At 42.6% G+C, this 17440-nt stretch overlaps 1 protein-coding gene across 2 annotated transcripts in view; it reads left to right on the plus strand.

Moving 5' to 3' along the window:
• Positions 1–17440, plus strand: part of PRLR (prolactin receptor) — a 610827-nt gene that overhangs the window by 545729 nt on the left and 47658 nt on the right. For both annotated transcript variants that reach the window (XM_029578943.1, XM_029578952.1), the window contains one exon: positions 470–639. In XM_029578943.1, coding sequence (XP_029434803.1) covers positions 470–639 — 170 coding nt within the window. The remainder of the gene's footprint in view (positions 1–469; positions 640–17440) is intronic.

Consider the following 17440-nt stretch of genomic DNA (forward strand, 5'->3'; position numbering starts at 1 on the left):
TTTTTACTGTAAAACTAATTGAATTCAATTGAATATGAATTTTAAAAAAGGTCTAGAAGCCTAGAAACTCTGTTCCCAAAACTCCGCAATATTCCTGGGTCAAGGAAATTGTCAAATGTTTGGAGATACTTGGCCTGCAGTAGGGGTTCCAGTTGAGCTGGAGGAGAAAGGACGAAATACTGCCCGCCCCTAACCCTAACCCTCCCACAAAAAAACCCTATAATAATAATAATAATGCAATGCTATTTTTAGAGATAAAAGCTGCAGTCATCCTTTGTAATATCATCTCAGTGTTAACACCAATGCTATGCTGATATCCCTGGAGCTAACATATTGTACATGAGCCTTCTTGCGGGTAAGTAATAAACAACTTCCAACAGCAGTTCTGAGCAGGAAGTAATGCACACCTTTGTGTATATATTATTTTGTTTCTTTCCTATTGCATTTTCTTTTTGTTCTTTTCTTTCAGGCAGTCAGAAAGTTTGGAATGCCCAGACTATAAAACTTCCGGCCCAAACTCTTGTTATTTTGATAAGAAGCACACATCCATCTGGACACTTTATACCATCATTGTAAATGCAACCAATGAAAAGGGGAGTAATGTCTCGGACCCAGAATTCGTGGATGTGACTTATATAAGTAAGTAAAAGTAAAGCAACTTCAAATGCCCATCTAGCACTATTGCATGAAGTGTACAGCTACAAGAAGACAGATAGTGTTGTTTGTCTGCACCAAATCCCAGCCTTATGACATACCAGATTTTTATTTATAAACATGATTCAAAAGTTTTATCTGTAGTTCCTTCTGACAATATACTAGTCTCATCGATATCTGGCACATAAATCAATTCATAGAAAACGTAAATTCAGGACAAAATATTGTAAAATGGATATCAAAACCTGTGAGCTACAATACCAGTATAGGGCTGTAGATCAGAATTAACACTATACAGAGAGTCCAAACAGAAATGCCTTCTGTGACCCCTGCTGATTTCACTAGTAGTAGAACCTTTTGCTTGCAAAATCAGAATGAATGAAAATATCAAACTAATTAGTACAGAGGGAGTAGACCACAATGATATTCACACAAGATCCCAAGATCTCAATCCCACACTTGCTTGATATAACAAAACAATTCTATAAAAGGTGAATTTTAAGACCTGTGCGCAGGAGTACATGTACCTGTGTTTGCCGGCTCGCGCACATGGACACAGCAATTTTATAACATACGCGGCTATTCGCGAGCACAGGTGTGCAGAATTTTACATTGATGTGCGCATCTGTGTGCAAATTCCGCCTCGATCACGTACGTGGAGGAGATTTTAGTAGATATGCACGCCGACGCAATTATCTTTTTGCCCGGTTTGTTCCCAGTTTACCCCAGTAAAGGAGAGGACTTCTTAAACCCTCTGGCTAACTTGCCTCCCTTTTACCCTATTAGCCCCGACCCTTAAAATCCCACTGACTAACCTAGTTTTTTTTGTTTCATTACTTACACGCTGTCCATAGCAAAAGTAAAGTTACGCAAATAGGGACCCCGACACACACTGGTGTGTGTAAATACTTATGCGCTGGTTTCATTCATATTTCCTGGAACTCCCATGCCCTGCCCCTTATATGAAAAATACATTTTATTCAGGTACCAGAAGATACGCACGCACCCGAGTGCCTCATAAAATCTGCACAGTGTGCACTGGGCCAATATATACGTGTCGCCTGGCTTTGATGCACACGTAGGGCTTTTAATATTCACCCATAAGGTTTCTGTAATTAAGGTTAACATTCCTAAAATAGTCATCAGAGGGACAGCTATGTTAGTCTGGTGTAGCAAAAATGACAGGAATCGAGTGGCATCTGTCCTCAAAAGCTCATGCTTTAATAAATTGGTTAGGCTATAGGGTTCCACTCGATTCTTGTCATCATTACTGCTAAAATAGCAATCCTACCAGTTGAATGTAAAAATGAATGGAGAGGAGACTGGCCTTTCAGAGTAAAGACACAAAAAGCAGAATACCTGGGAGTAACCCTACCAATAGATCTAATAATCTGCACTGTAAGCCTATACTACAGAATTAAACAGGTGGAACATGGTATCTGTAACCTGGTAAGGCTGCTTAGTGCAATCAAAATGCCTGTACTACTAAGGGTAATATATTTACTTTTATTGTTATCATCAAACTTCCCCCTAACTTCTTTAATAAAATTATCAAACATACATCAATATGTCTGGAGAAAAAAAAAAGCAAGACTACAATTGGAAAGACTGCACATGAGCATTGAAAATGGGAGACTTGCTTGCGCAACGTTCCAAATTATACTTTAAATATTTTTTGATACGACTCAAAATGCTTTCAATGAGCACCATCGGAATGTCAATCCTTAGTCACTAAGGGGCGGATTTTAAAAGGCCTGCGTGCCCGCGCGCCTATTTTGCATAGGCCGCGGGCACGGGTAAAGCCCCGGGACGCGCGTAAGTCCCGGGGCTTTGGAAAAGGGGCAGGGAGGGGGCGTGTCGGGGGCGTTCCCGAAACGAGAAAGGCATATTTATATCACCACAACAGATTGAAATAGAAACTAAGGCTTGGATTCTCTTAAGGTCGTAGACCTTAGAGAATCCAAGGTGTAGTTATTCAGCACGAAACTGGCGGTGATAAGGAATCTTACCTTTCGCCGCCAACGATGTGTCTGCAGCGTCGGCCCTGGTGCCGCCCCGACTCCTCCTCTTCCGGGGTCGACTCTGCCCCGAGCCCGCCCCGAGCTAGCTATCGCACGTGAAAAGAGAATGACCCCCTAAGATAGAGACCCAAATGCCCTATTGCCAATACTTTCAAATCAGGTACTTCAACTACTTTGCTATAAAGTCAGACCACAAAAGAAATCAAGGGGTCGATTTTAAAGGAAGCACACGTGCATCCATATGCGTGCGGTTCACAGCCACGCACATGGGCGTGGCTGTTTTATAACATGCACACAGTGTGCACATGTTATAAAATATGGTTCCCGCTCGCACATGCGTGCCGGATTTTAATATCCGCCCGCATATGTGCGGGCAGGTGTCCTCTAACGTGCGCAACGGGGAGGGGGAAATTTTTGAAAGAAACATTCAGTGACGCAACAGGGTCTTCCCCAGCTCCCCAATTAAAGAGCGGACTGGGAGGGAACATTCCTATACCCCTATCTACCCTTCCTGCCTTTTCATCTCTCCTCCCCAAGCCCTAATATAACCCTAGCTATCCCTAAATTTTTTGTTTTTATACTTTCTGCTCCTTCGGATCAGAAGTACATATCCTCCCGTTTTACCCCGAAGTTACATATCCTCCCGTTTTACCCCGCTTGCCTTCCTAGTTCCCATGCTGTAGTTAATCTTTTCTGTCTCCTCCCTTGTAAATACTATTTATGAGCTGTTAGATGTTTGCTGTTCCCTAGTTCATAGTTTACTGTTCCATGTAAAGGCAATGCCTAAAGTTTTTTAGTTATCTGTGAACCGATACGATGTGGAAACGGTTGTCGGTATATAAAAGTTTCTAAATAAATAAATAAATAATAAGTAACTACCGTGCGCCGGTTGGCTGCCGACGCCCACTTCCCCAGGAGAGGGCCTAAAAGCCACTGTCCCAGCCAGCTGCCTCCCAGCCCAGACCCTGCCCCCGGCTCGCCCATTTTCGATGCCCAGCATTTCTGTCCATTTCGGGTGTTACGCGCTTGGCTGGGCCCTATCTAAACTGCGCTCGGCACACGCACAACCCGGTCACGCGCTGACTCCCAGATTTTACACGCGTGGGCCATTGAAACTAGATAAGTCATTATTTATAAAAAGGGTTTATAAAGGATTACTATTCAAAAGATATAAAATCCTATTAGAGAAATGAAGCAGTAAAATCCCACCACATGTGAAAGCTTGGAAGAATTAAACAAAAACTCCTAGAAGACTTCCAGTAGGAAACTACACATAGACTAAATTACAGATGCTCATTTTCTTTTGCAAGTAGACTAAACTCCAGAAAAAAATGTATATTATAGGAAAAATAGATACTCCACTAGGTTGGTGAGATTGTGGAGGTAATAGAACCTTTGTTCACATGTGTTAAAAATGCCCAATAATAAGACTTACTGCAAAGAGGTTGTTAAAGAGCTAAAGAGATCACCAAGGTACAGATGGTCTTAAACCCAAAATTATATCTACTGAGCTATACAGAGGATAAAAAAAAACACTAGGAACTTTCCAATGACTCGTTCTGCAACTATCTCTAGCAGTAAGAATAAAAAGTAGCAAGACAGTGGAAATCAAAGAAGGGACCAGAATATAAAGATAGAATAACTAAAGCAGGAGATAATGTCATTAGAGAAAATAACTATGTCCTAAAAAAAAAGATTATAATAAATTCTTAGACACATGATCATCTTTCTCTAAGAAAATGCAAGAATTCTTTGGCATAACAGAAAACAGCGCAGATGTAAAGAATAACAAAACTAAAACACATCTGAAAAGATTATACATTCATTACATACAAAATAACAAGGTGTCAGTGAGAGAGTCTAAATTTAGAATGCTTCATGCTTATTTTTGTATAAACTGTACAAAAATACGTTTACCATACAATGTAAATTTGTGCAGTCAATGTACAACATATTTCTGGAATATGAAGATTAATCAGAAATGTACTGAACTACCAGCAGAGAAGATCACAAGATTAATGGTAGGAAAAAATGGAATATCAAATATTGCAATGGCAAGAAATAATGTAAATTTTAGTTTCAAAAATGTTTACAATAATTTTACAAAAAAAATAGTTATAAAGTACTAAGGGAAAATCCCATCAAAAATGATGAGAAGAAAAGGCATGCGAATGTAGATAATGAATTTAGATTGAGCATTGTATTGCTTGAGGCTTAGCTGATTGGGATGGTAATTGTGATTGTGGAGAAAGTGGTGATGATGGGTTGCAGTTGATGAAGTGGTGTTTGTGTTGTATGTGGGCGCTTTGTATTGCAATTGGTGGTTTATTGTGCCAAATTGTGAAAACTGAGAGTAAAGTTGTGAATGGAAGGAGAGGAAATTATATATTGTTAAGGATAGTGTGAAAGATGGATGGTGGGTATGCATGTGTACAGAGACTGCATGGTGTTGAGATTTGTGAATGAGGGAGAGTTTGGAAGAAGTGGTGTGGTAATTATGGTTATGATTGTTTTGTGAGAGATGGGGGTATGCAACTAGTGGGTAGATTGTGTGAGATATGAGATGGCTTAGTAGTTGTTGGTTTTAGAATAATGAAGTTAGGATTTCTTTATTTATGACATTGTTGGTAAAATTTTATATGGTGGGAGCATTGGAAATGCGTGTGTATGTATAGGGTAGGGTGTGTATAGAGTGTGGGGGACTAGGTATGGTTGGGTGTGAGTGATGTGTGTAGGGGGGACATAAATGGGGGATGGGATATATATTCAAGCAAGTGCATGCAAATAGTGTGTGTGTGTATGTCTACACGATTGGGTGGGATGTGTGAGTGAATGAATGGGATGAGTATGATTAAGTGGCCAGAGGATGTGTAAGTGTGTGGTGTATGTATTTGCAAATGAGTAGGTGGTTGTGTAGGGGTTTGAGTGCATGGGTGGGGTGTGTCTGAGGGGGCATGAGTGGGCAGGTGATGTGTGTTTCACTGAGTGAGTAGGTAGGGTGGGTGTGGCTCACTCTTTTCTCCTTGCACTCTCTACTCCCTATTGGTCTCTCCCTTCCCCTGACCACTAATATCTTCCATCAAATCTTTAACTCCCTTCCTTCTCCAACCTTACTCTACCCCTCCCCTTCTCCTCTGACCTTCCTCCTTCCCTCTTTCGCATCCCCATCTCATCCAAAGATTGCTCCTTTTCTGCCTTGGCCTGTAAAGCCTAACATCCCCACATAGATAACCCGGCTGCAACTTCTTTACAGCTTGTCTCCCCACTATGCTGCTCCATGCCATACAGCTTGCACCCACCCCTCAGCAGCACTATGTTACTATGTTATTTATTTAAAAACATGTATTACTCGCCCTTTCTAAGTTGTGTAGCCTAGGCTCCCTTCTATCTTACTTATGATCCAAGTGCTGCTGAGTGCTGAAGTGGCAAACTACATGAATCTCTTATGCACTATGTGCAGGTCACACAGTCTGCCCACTACCAACCATCAGTACTTGCTCCAATAACTGCCTTTTACTATAGTGTAGGATTGTTTATAAGGGAATACATCTTAAAGTTGATAAAAAAAACAATACATGCATAATACAAAAAGAAAGACATAAAAGTCTAGAAAGAAGTTAAGAATTTTTGTGCTCAAGGGATTTTTAAGGGTAATAGCCCACATTAGAAGATTTGGTGAAATCAGATGGCACTAAAGTTTTCTTACTTATTCAGTAAATAAATATAAATCTATCTACAAATAAATGAAAACATATATAAATTAGTTCTTTATATTATATTGGGTCAATATTCAGTGGCATTTAGCTGGATAACTCACAGATTATCCAGCTAAACAGCAACTTTTCAATATTTCCCCCACTTATCCTTCTAAATCTTAGACAGATAACTAATTATCTGTCTAAAATGTAGCCAAATATTATAGGGCCATTCCAGGGATATTTCTGGGAAGAGTTAAGTTAACCAGCTAACGTAGCTGAATTTGAACTATAACTGGCTAGAGGGTCTATTTACTAAGCCGCAATATTTTCTTGAGGGGGAGCAAAATATCTCGGGAATGTTCCCGCAATATTTTTCCTCTACCATGGGAAATTATTATGACAGGTTCTCCATTATATTAATTCTCGCAAAAACTTTCTTTGAGAAAAGAATGTTGCGAGGAATCTGTGAAAAACACACAATGGTGGCCCATTTCGCACAGGGCTGTCATCACCTTCAAGGGCCTGCAAAGGCCAAAAATGACACCTTCCCAAAGTGAAACATTCACTGGAGATCTTGGGAATCACCCCCCCCAAAAAAAAGTAACAAAAAGAATTTTTTTTAATGGTGGCATTGTCACATGGCAATGCCCCACCCTCTAACCAAACCCCTCCTCTTTGAAAGAAAAAATCCCTCCAGGACTCTAACACCCCCGCCCCATCATCCAAACACCCCCTGCCCTCTGAGACTCCACTGCTCCCATTAAAAAACACCTAGTCCCCATCCTGCCGACCCTCCCTTCCTATAATAAATCCCTTTAAATAGTAGCCCTAGAGTATTGAGACGTGCTTTCATGTTCTGATGCTCCAGGGAACAGTTAGCTACATTTTTTCATTTGTAGATAACTGTTTTGAAAATAACACGGCTTGGGCCAGCTGTGCTATTTTATTTGCATAGAATTACTTATGCATTAGCTGCTTTGCATGCACTTTGGCTAAAATAACATATAATATCACGAAATATCAACACAATTTAGATATATCGAATATATACTCATATTGCAGCTTAGTAAATGACCTCTTAAGTTAGCCAGATAAATTTATATCTACATTAAAATAGATCTAAAGTTATCCACCCTTGTGTGACCATATAACCCTTGTGTGACCATATAACCTGCCATTTAACCATATATCTTCTAAAGATATCCAATTATGTGGCATTTTGATGTTGTTGTTTTTTTATTTTGATTGCAGGACTCTCTGCCTGGTTCCCACCCTCCATCCCCCTTACATTTTAACACCCCTGCTGGCCAAGCCCCCCTCCCCCAAACCACTGCAAAGGCTAAAAATAGAAATTTTCAGTGCCAGCCCTCCTTGGTAAATAGAGTAAAAAATATGTCCACCTCACCTCACCCTAGCCCCCCCACCCCCACACACACATTCTCCACCCACCATGCACCTGATCGGACTTCTATTTGCAGTTTTGGAATCACAGTAAGCTGCAATCCAAGGCTACCCCTGCCTCTTATTAATGAATTGTTGAATGCCTTCAGGCAGCCCAAATATTCACCAAGCTCGATTTTAGGGGAGCATATAATCTTGTCTGGATCAGGAAAGGAGATGAGCAGAAGACAAGTTTTGAACATGCTATGCATTTTGAATACATGGTGATACCATTTGGATTAAGAAACACTCCTGCTAGTTTTCAAAACCCAGTGAATGAAATAGTTTGAGATATGTTGGATCAGAGCATAGTCATATATCTGAGTGACATCTTGATATTTTCTGAAGATCCAGCAGAGTATGATTAGCAAATCTGTCAGGTCCTGGACCATATCAGGAAACATGAATTGTATGCCGACCTTGATAAATATGAATTTGGCAAGCAATCAGTGGAATTCCAGAGACACATAACTTTTCCTAAAGCAATACAGATGGACCCCAGTAAGTTCAGCACAATAGCCCATTGGCCTATCCCAAAAAATTTTAAAGATATACAGTGCTTCCTGGGATTCACAAACTAGGGATGTGAATCGTTTTTTGACGATTTAAAACAATCGTCAGATATATTTTAAATCGTCAAAAATCGTTAGAGCCGCGATACAATAACAATTCCCCCGATTTATCGTCAAAAATCGTAAATCGGGGGAGGGGGAGGGGGAGGGCGGGAAAACCGGCACACCAAAACAACCCTAAAACCCACCCTGACCCTTTAAAAGAAATCCCCCACCCTCCCGAACCCCCCCAAAATGTTTTAAATTACCTGTGGTCCAGTGGGGGGGTCCCGGCGCAATGTCCCACTCTCGGGCCACGGCTGCGTTAAGAGAAATTGTGCCGGTGGCCCTTTGCCCTTACCATATGACAGGGCAAAGGTAGCACCGGCGCCATTTTGGTTCCTGTGACCTGACGTCACGAGTGCAGGAGATCGCTCCCGGACCCCCGCTGGACCCCCAGGGACTTTTGGCCAGCTTGGGGGGGCCTCCTGGCCCCCACAAGACTTGCCAAAAGTCCAGCGGGGGTCCGGGAGCAACCTTCTGCACTCGGGCTGATTTGCCAATATTCAAAATGGCACTGGCGCTACCTTTGCCCTCACTATGTCGACATAGTGAGGGCAAAATGGCGCCGGCGCTACCTTTGCCCTCACTATGTCGACATAGTGAGGGCAAAGGTAGCGCCGGCGCCATTTTGAATATTGGCAAATTGGCCCGAGTGCAGAAGGTCGCTCCCGGACCCCCGCTGGACTTTTGGCAAGTCTTGTGGGGGTCAGGAGGCCCCCCCAAGCTGGCCAAAAGTCCCTGGGGGTCCAGCGGGGGTCCGGGAGCGATCTCCTGCACTCGTGACGACAGGTCACAGGAACCAAAATGGCGCCGGCGCTACCTTTGCCCTGTCATATGATAAGGGCAAAGGGCCACCGGCGCCATTTCTCTTAACGCAGCCGTGGCCAGAGAGCGGGAGATCGCGCCGGGACACCCCCCCCCCCCCCCCACTGGACCCCAGGTAATTTAAAACATTTTGGGGGGGTTCGGGAGGGTGGAGGATTTATTTTAAATGGTCGGGGTGGGTTTTAGGGTTGTTTTGGTGTGCCGGTTTTCCCCCCCTCCCCCGATAAAACGATTTTTTAACCTAAAAAACTAAGACGATCAGATTTCCCCCCCCCCCCCCTCAGCCAAAATCGATCGTTAAGACGATCGATCACACGATTCACATCCCTATCACAAACTGTTACCATAGTTTTATCCTGGGATTTTCCAAATTGACAGCAGCATTAATGGAGGTTCTTAAGATGGGAACTCGTTCAAGTGGGCCCATAAGCAGCAACTGGCATTTGAGCATCTGAAGAAGTCCTTTATAATGGCCTCAATCCTGGTACCCCCACACCGAAGCAGCTGTTTATAATAGAGGCTGATGTATCGAAGATACTAACTCAAAGAAGAGGGTCTAAGGATCTCTTCAGTCTGTATGCCTTGTATTCTCACAAGCTTACAGCATTGGAGAAAAACTATCATGTCTATGATAAAGAGCTCCTGGTCATAAAATCGACTTTGAAGAATGGCATCACCTTCTGAAAGCGGCCTATCATCAAGTCCAAGTTTTCACAGACTACAAAAATCTAGAATTCCTTAAGACCATGCACAATATGAATTCCAAGCAAGCTCGATGGACTTCCCTCTTCTCGTGAAACAGGGCTTGCAGTTTGTTTACATTTCTGATGAAAGATAACTAAACTTCTGGATGTCCAACTTCATTCATCTTCAGCATACCATCCACAATCTGACAGGCAGACAAAATGGCTATTTCAGAGACTCTAAAGCAGTGTCTCCAATGCTTCTGTAATTTTAATCTGACGTACTGGTTACTCCCGATGGCAGAATTCACACATAATAAATCTGAATACTCAGCAAATAAAGCCTCTTAATTCTTTGCAAGCTGTGGCATCCGTCCTCACTTCCACTTAAGGGAAGGCTTGGCAGTCGAGGGTCTCCGCAGCTGTGCAGTAGGTAAATGCCCTAACAGAGGTACACATGCAAGTCCAACTTAAACTGGAACAGACTAAATAGTTGCAGAAGAAATTTGTAAACAGGCAATACCAGAAGGTCCCACAATTCACAGTAGGGGACAAAGTCTGGGTCTCCACAAAGTACATAAGGAGCACAGATCCTCAAATAAGCTTATGCAGAAGTTCTTGAGGCCATTTCTGATTCAAGAAAAATAAATCCATTGGCATTCAGGCTTCAGCTTCCAGCCAATTTGCATGTTCATCTATCTTTTCATGTGGGCCTTCTGAAGCCCATAAACCTAACCCATTCTCAAAAAGACAGCCCCCATCCTCCAGCACCATTCACAGTGAAAGGGCACCAAGAGTTCATTTTCCACCAGATTCTGGATGTCAGAGTTATCTGAGGATGCCTACATTATTTCATGGACTAAAAAGGTTACAACTCAGGAGACCATAGTTGGGAACTGGACCAAAATGTCCATGCCAAAGAACTGGGTCTACTGAAAGAATCTGGAGAAACCATAAATGAGAGATCCTGGAGAGGCTAGTGGGGAGTATTCTATCAGGGGCAGGGAGGATTGAACCTGTGAGCCCAGAATTTCAAAGTGAGGGGATCTTGCAGTGGAGCCACAGGGCCCCTGGTGTAGCAACAATTCTGTAGAAACTATGAAGCTAAAACAGCGTTAGGGAGATCCACCCACAGAGGCTTCTCATTGGACCAGTATTAGGTGTGACCCAAATTGAGGGTTGTATATAAGGAACCCAGGCCTGCCACACCTTGGTTGATCCAACAGTCCTCACTGATTTTACACCATGATGGCCTGTTGCCTGACTGACTTCCTGCATGATCCTGATGTCTGTTGTATCCTGACGCCTGCTTCATTTCTGGTCCATGGCTTCAATCTTGGTCTTCAGTTCTTCTCTTGGATCCTGTTCTATTTCTGGCTTCCAATCTCTGCTGATAAGTCCTAGAAGCCATCTGCACTCAAGGGCCCAAACCACTGGGAATGTTGGCTGCTCAAGCAGAAGATTTAGACAGCCCAGCCTCTCTAAGGTACATCCCTGCCCTGGCACAGTATCTTCTGTCTGACCTCAGCAGAGTGTGCCATGACATTGGTATGTATGACTACTTGCAAACACAAAATAAACAGGGGGCAAATGACAATGTTTTTCAATTTGATTAATGTTGGTATCATTTTCAGCTTTGTTGCTTGGATGAGAAATCATCCTGCTTGGAACAGCAGATTATCTTGAGAAAGATGCTTCCTTTTCCTTACTCAGCTGGGAAAACAGTTGGTTGATGGACTGATCAAAGACTTCAAAATACTGATAATCTGACCAGGCCAATAAGAACTACGTTGATAGCACTGGACTACAAAATCCCAGTATCCATCACTGTACTTGCCAAGGGGAAAAGGGCATGTTATGCTGTCTGTTCCAGAGCAGGAGACCAGAAATTACAAAGACATTATAAGGACTGCAAAAGGTATCTGGTCGATTTTGAAAGTCCTAAGTAGGCCAAAGCCAAGAGATAGGCGGTTAGCTTGGTCTGGCGCACACCACGCAGATTTAAAAAACTGCATGAGTACACTCATATCTTCCGGTATGCGCTTTTAAAAAATTTTCACATAAAGGGGTGGAGTGTAGGCTGGGCAGGGCATGGGCATGGGCACGAGCAGGACATGGGCGGGCCGGGACTGCATCATGAAGTCTGTGTGTAAGCAATTATGGGGCGGATTTTAAAAGGCGTGCGAATAGCCTACTTTTGTTTGCGCTCCAGGCGCAAACAAAAGTACGCTGGATTTTAGTAGATATGCGCGGAGCCGCGCGTATCTGCTAAAATCCTGGATCGGCGCGCGCAAGGCTATCAATTACGTATAGCCGGCGCGCGCCGAGCCGCGCAGCCTACCCCCGTTCCCTCCAAGGCCGCTCCGAAATCGGAGCGGCCTCGGAGGGAACTTTCCTTTGCCCTCCCCTCACCTTCCCCTCCCTTCCCCTACCTAACCCACCCACCCGGCCCTGTCTAAACCCCCCCCTTACCTTTGTCGGGGGATTTACGCCTCCCAGAGGGAGGCGTAAATCCCCGCGCGCCAGCAGGCCTCCTGCACGCCGGGCCGCAACCTGGGGGCGGGTATGGAGGGTGCGGCCACGCCCCCGGACCGCCCCGGGCCGTAGCCACGCCCCCGTACCCGCCCCCAAAACACTGCCGACACGCCCCCGAAACGCCGCGACGACCGGGCCCGCCCCCCCGACACGCCCCCCTCGGAGAACCCCGGGACTTACGCGAGTCCCGGGGCTCTGCGCGCGCCGGGAGGCCTATGTAAAATAGGCTTCCCGGCGCGCAGGGCCCTGCTCGCGTAAATCCGCCCGGTTTTGGGCGGATTTACGCGAGCAGGGCTCTGAAAATCCGCCCCTATGCGTACAAGCGCGCGATAGGGTTCCATACTGCGTAACTTTACTTCTGCTATGGACGGCATGTAAGTCATGTAACAAAAAAAAATAGGCACATCAGCGGGATTTTAAGGGATGGGGTAATAGGGTAAAAGGAAGGCAAGTTAGCTAGGTGGATTAGGACGTCCTCTCCTTTACTGGGGCGAACTGAGAGCGAAATGGGAAAAAAGGGCTAATGTGTCAGTTTGCGTAGCTACTAAAATTCCCCCCCTCCTTATGCGCACGCCAATATAAAACCATGCGCACATGTACGCACGTATAGCCGATTTTATAACATGCGCACACATGTTATAAAATCTCAGCATTCATGTGCATGTAATGGCAAATGGATGCACATTAGCACCCACACGCATGTCTGTGTGTGTGTGCAGAAAGCACATAACTACCATAATGCTGTGTTCTGATTGTCTTCAGTGGAAAAATTCATGTTGCTATGTGTATTTTATTACTTAATACTTTCTATTTGAGTCACTGAAAACAATGTTTATTCCTGAGAAAAAGATTTTTTTCCTGTTTTTACAAAAAAATAAAAAGTGTTTTCTTGGGAAATAACTTTTTACTAAATAAAATGTTTAATTAATGTTAACAAAATAAATCAGATTTTTCCAGAGTTACTTTGTGCTATTTATTAGGTATTTGGGTCAGGATCCATTAGCGTCCCAGAATTTCACCAATGCCAATTTATGGGATCCAAATACCCCACAAACAGAATTAATGATGTTCTTTTCATTAAGGCAGTGAGAGTTAAATAAAGGTTAAATATGCCTCTCTGCATGATTTAAAAGTGTCCATTGGAGTTTTTTCCTGTCCTGTAAAAATTCCATAAGAAAATCACTGCCCCACCCTCCTTGAAATTTTGATATCTTGTTTCTGATCTTATAATCAATTTCTCCTTTGTTTGGTGTCATTGGAGGGGAGAGGTATGAATTAAAATACAAATGAATTAAAAATACAAAAACATCTTTATGTTTTGAAAAATTGAAAATCTGATTTTGAATTTTCATCCTTCCAAAAATTAAAAAAAAAACAAACAATATACAATCTCATCCAATAAGGGGACAATTTTTAGTCGGACCGTGCAAAAGTACCTGTAGACCTATAATCTAATTTTCAAAAGGAAACTCTTCTTAGAGTTTCCCTTTGAAAATGTGCCAACATGCACATCATTTGTACAAAAGTTCCTGCAAATTTTTAAGTGAATTTTAAAAGGTCGGCATGCACCAAAACCCAGGAGATATGCATACAAGTAGGGCCAGAGTGTGCCGAGCGGATTTTATAAGCTGCTCCTGTATGCGCATATCTCCCTCTGCATGCACAAATACAAAGTTTACAAAGAGGGGCATGGGCGGGGTCTGAGCATGATAAAAGGCAGGAGCCTTTTAAAACCGGTAACAGAGAGTGAGAGGCCCGTGATCGCAAGCCACGCCCACCAACCTGACGCCCACCAACCTTTCTATTACTTAATAGAAAGTTTTAAGTAATAAAATACACATAGCAACATGAATTTTTCCACTGAAGACAATCAGAACACAGCACATTTTCAAAGGAGCGCTAAGACAGCGACACCACCAGGCGACGTAAAAAGAACCGGCGAGAAAAAAGAAAAAGAAAAAGGCAAGAGCCCCTTAAAAACCGGTAACAGAGAGCGAGAGACCCGCGATTGCGAGCCATGCCCACCAACCTGATGTCACCAGCGCTAAGACAGCGACACCACCAGGCGACATAAAAAGAAAAGAAACCAACCCACCCACCACCAACCACCCTACAGCACCGGCGAGAAAAAAGAAAAAAAAAAGGCAGGAGCCTTTTAAAAACCGGTAACAGAGAGCGAGATGCCCGCGATCGCGAGCCACGCCCACCAACCTCACGTCACCAGCGCCGGAGCGCTAAGACAGTGACACCACCAGGCATCACGCGCCATGCATCGCATGCCGAAGGGGCACGACAAAGGAGCACTCCCCTTTGTGCACCCCTTCGTGAAAACCGCAGTGTTAGCAGTACATAATCTCCAGACAACTCCCAAATGATCAAAGAATGGCAAACCATCAACCCCCCAAAGTCTGTAAGAGCATCAGAAATGACCCAAACACTGACAACAACTGGAACGACAGAGGAATGAAAACAAATAAAACTTAAATATCAACACTCAACCATTACTCACAACAACAACAAATCTCTCAGCAGCTACCTAACACTTTCTTTCCTACTCTTTAATGTTCAATCCATAATCAAAAAAATACCAATCGTCGACGACCTTCTCCATGATGAAAAACCAGATTTCATAGCCATCACAGAAACATGGGCAAAAAACACAAACACAGTACTAATCAACCAAATCAATAACTCTACCTACAGAACTTTTTCTTTACCCAGACCTAAAAAGAAAGGCGGTGACCTTATGCTAATCACCAAAAAAAACCTACATATGAAATTAATTCCAACAAGCAATTGCTCTCCACTGGAAATTGCACTATTTGATTCTCCACATTTACAAATTTGTCTGGTATAATGCCCCCCCTAATACTCTCGAAAAAAAATGCTCACCACTTATTGAATTTTTCCTGACCAAAATATCAATTAATAAACCCATAATTATTCTTGGTGACTTCAACTTACACATAGACACTGCCCCCTACTCTCCTGCCTGCTCCTCAATCATTGACACACTATCATCAATGGGTCTCAATCAAATTATCAATGGCCCAACGCACAAAGCAGGTCACACACTAGATCTAATTTTCAACACCAATTTTTGGCCAAACCACCAATCGAAGATAACAAAAATACCATGTTCAGACCACTCTATCATCCACGCAAAACTATATTCAAATTGTAAACTCACAAGAAAAAGCACAACCAAATCCTTCTCTTACCATCCACCTTTCTGCATTGAAACTCTTCAAGCAAATCTACAAACTGAACTAACAAACATAGACATATCAAACACAGAAAACGCAACATCATCCTGGATCACCATAACGAGAACCATAGCAGATAAGATAAATCCCATAATAATGAAAACTATAAAAGAACCAAAAAATCAGAACCTTTGGTACAATGAAATCATCAGAGCAGCCAAACGGAAACTTAGAAAAAAAGAGAAATCATGGAGAAAAAACAAAACAACCACACTACTAAACGCATACAGAGCACAACTAGCAGAATACAAAAAACTCATCCATAAAACAAAAAAAGATTTCTACACTAACAAAATAACCAAATACCAACAAAACCCTAAGATGCTCTTCAACATAGTAAAAAGCCTAACCAAATCATCTTATGATGATCAGCCACAATCAACACCAAAGATCACTAGTAATGACTTCGCAGACTTCTTTAATGAAAAAATCAAAATCCTCATAAAGAACAACCTAGAAACGACTCACAAGACCAGAAATTACCAAACATTCAAACAAAAAACTGGTCCAACTTTGAGACAGCATCTTCTTTAGAAATCCAAATGATCATTAAAAAAAATGAACCTAGCCAAACACCCTATTAACGCCATACCCATTACAACGATAAAAAATCTCGAACCACCAATAACTAAGATGATAACTGAAATTGTAAATATTTCCCTCATGGAAGGAAACTACCCAGAATGCATAAAATCAGCAATCAAACCCATTCTAAAAAAGAATAATCTTGATCCAGAAAACTCACTGAACTACCGACCCATATCAAACCTCCCATTCCTTGCCAAAATCATTGAGAAAGTTGTCCACACACAGCTCACTGACCACCTAGAAGAAAACAACATCCTGCTACCCGCTCAATTTGGCTTCAGAAAGCAACTGAACACTGAGACCCTACTACTAGCAATGAACGACTTCATACTCAAAGATTTTGAAAAAGGCCACAGCTACCTTCTAATCCTAATCGACCTACCAGCAGCCTTTGCTACAGTAAACCACTCTATCATGATTGACCATCTATCTGAAATTGGAGCTAAGGAAACAACCCTACAATGGTTCTCCTCGTACCTTTCACAAAGATCCTACCAAGTGCTACTCAATGATTCCCTCTCAAAGAAAATCAGTCTAAACACTGGAGTTCCCCAAGGATCCGCTCTATCAGCAATGCTCTTTAACATCTATCTGCTTCCATTATGCCACTTCCTATCAAATCTCAATCTGACCCACTTCATCTATGCTGATGATATTCAAATATTAATCCCAATAAAAAAAATCACTAGAAGAAACATACAAATTAACAGCCACTTACCTAAACAGTATAAAAGAAATACTAACCAACCTAAAACTCATCCTCAACTTTGATAAGACTGAATTGATATTATTAGACAGAAGGAACAACTCTCCTCAGATGCCACCACTCAACCTAATGAACCAAAATATGGTTATATCTCCAATCAATCATGCTCGCAACCTCAGAGTAATAATTGACAAGGAACTTTCTTTCAAAAACCATATCACAACAAAAATCAAAGACGGATATCATAAACTACTTACACTCCGTCATTTAAAACCTTCAATTACTAATTTTCTCCAACATAGATTACTGTAACTCACTCCTTTTCAACTTACCTCTAAACACTATTCGCTCACTGCAGATCCTGCAGAACGCAGCTGCAGGAATCCTCACTGGATCGAAAAAGCACGACC

The sequence above is a fragment of the Rhinatrema bivittatum genome, chromosome 1, assembly GCF_901001135.1.
Source record: "Rhinatrema bivittatum chromosome 1, aRhiBiv1.1, whole genome shotgun sequence".
NCBI lineage: Eukaryota > Metazoa > Chordata > Amphibia > Gymnophiona > Rhinatrematidae > Rhinatrema > Rhinatrema bivittatum.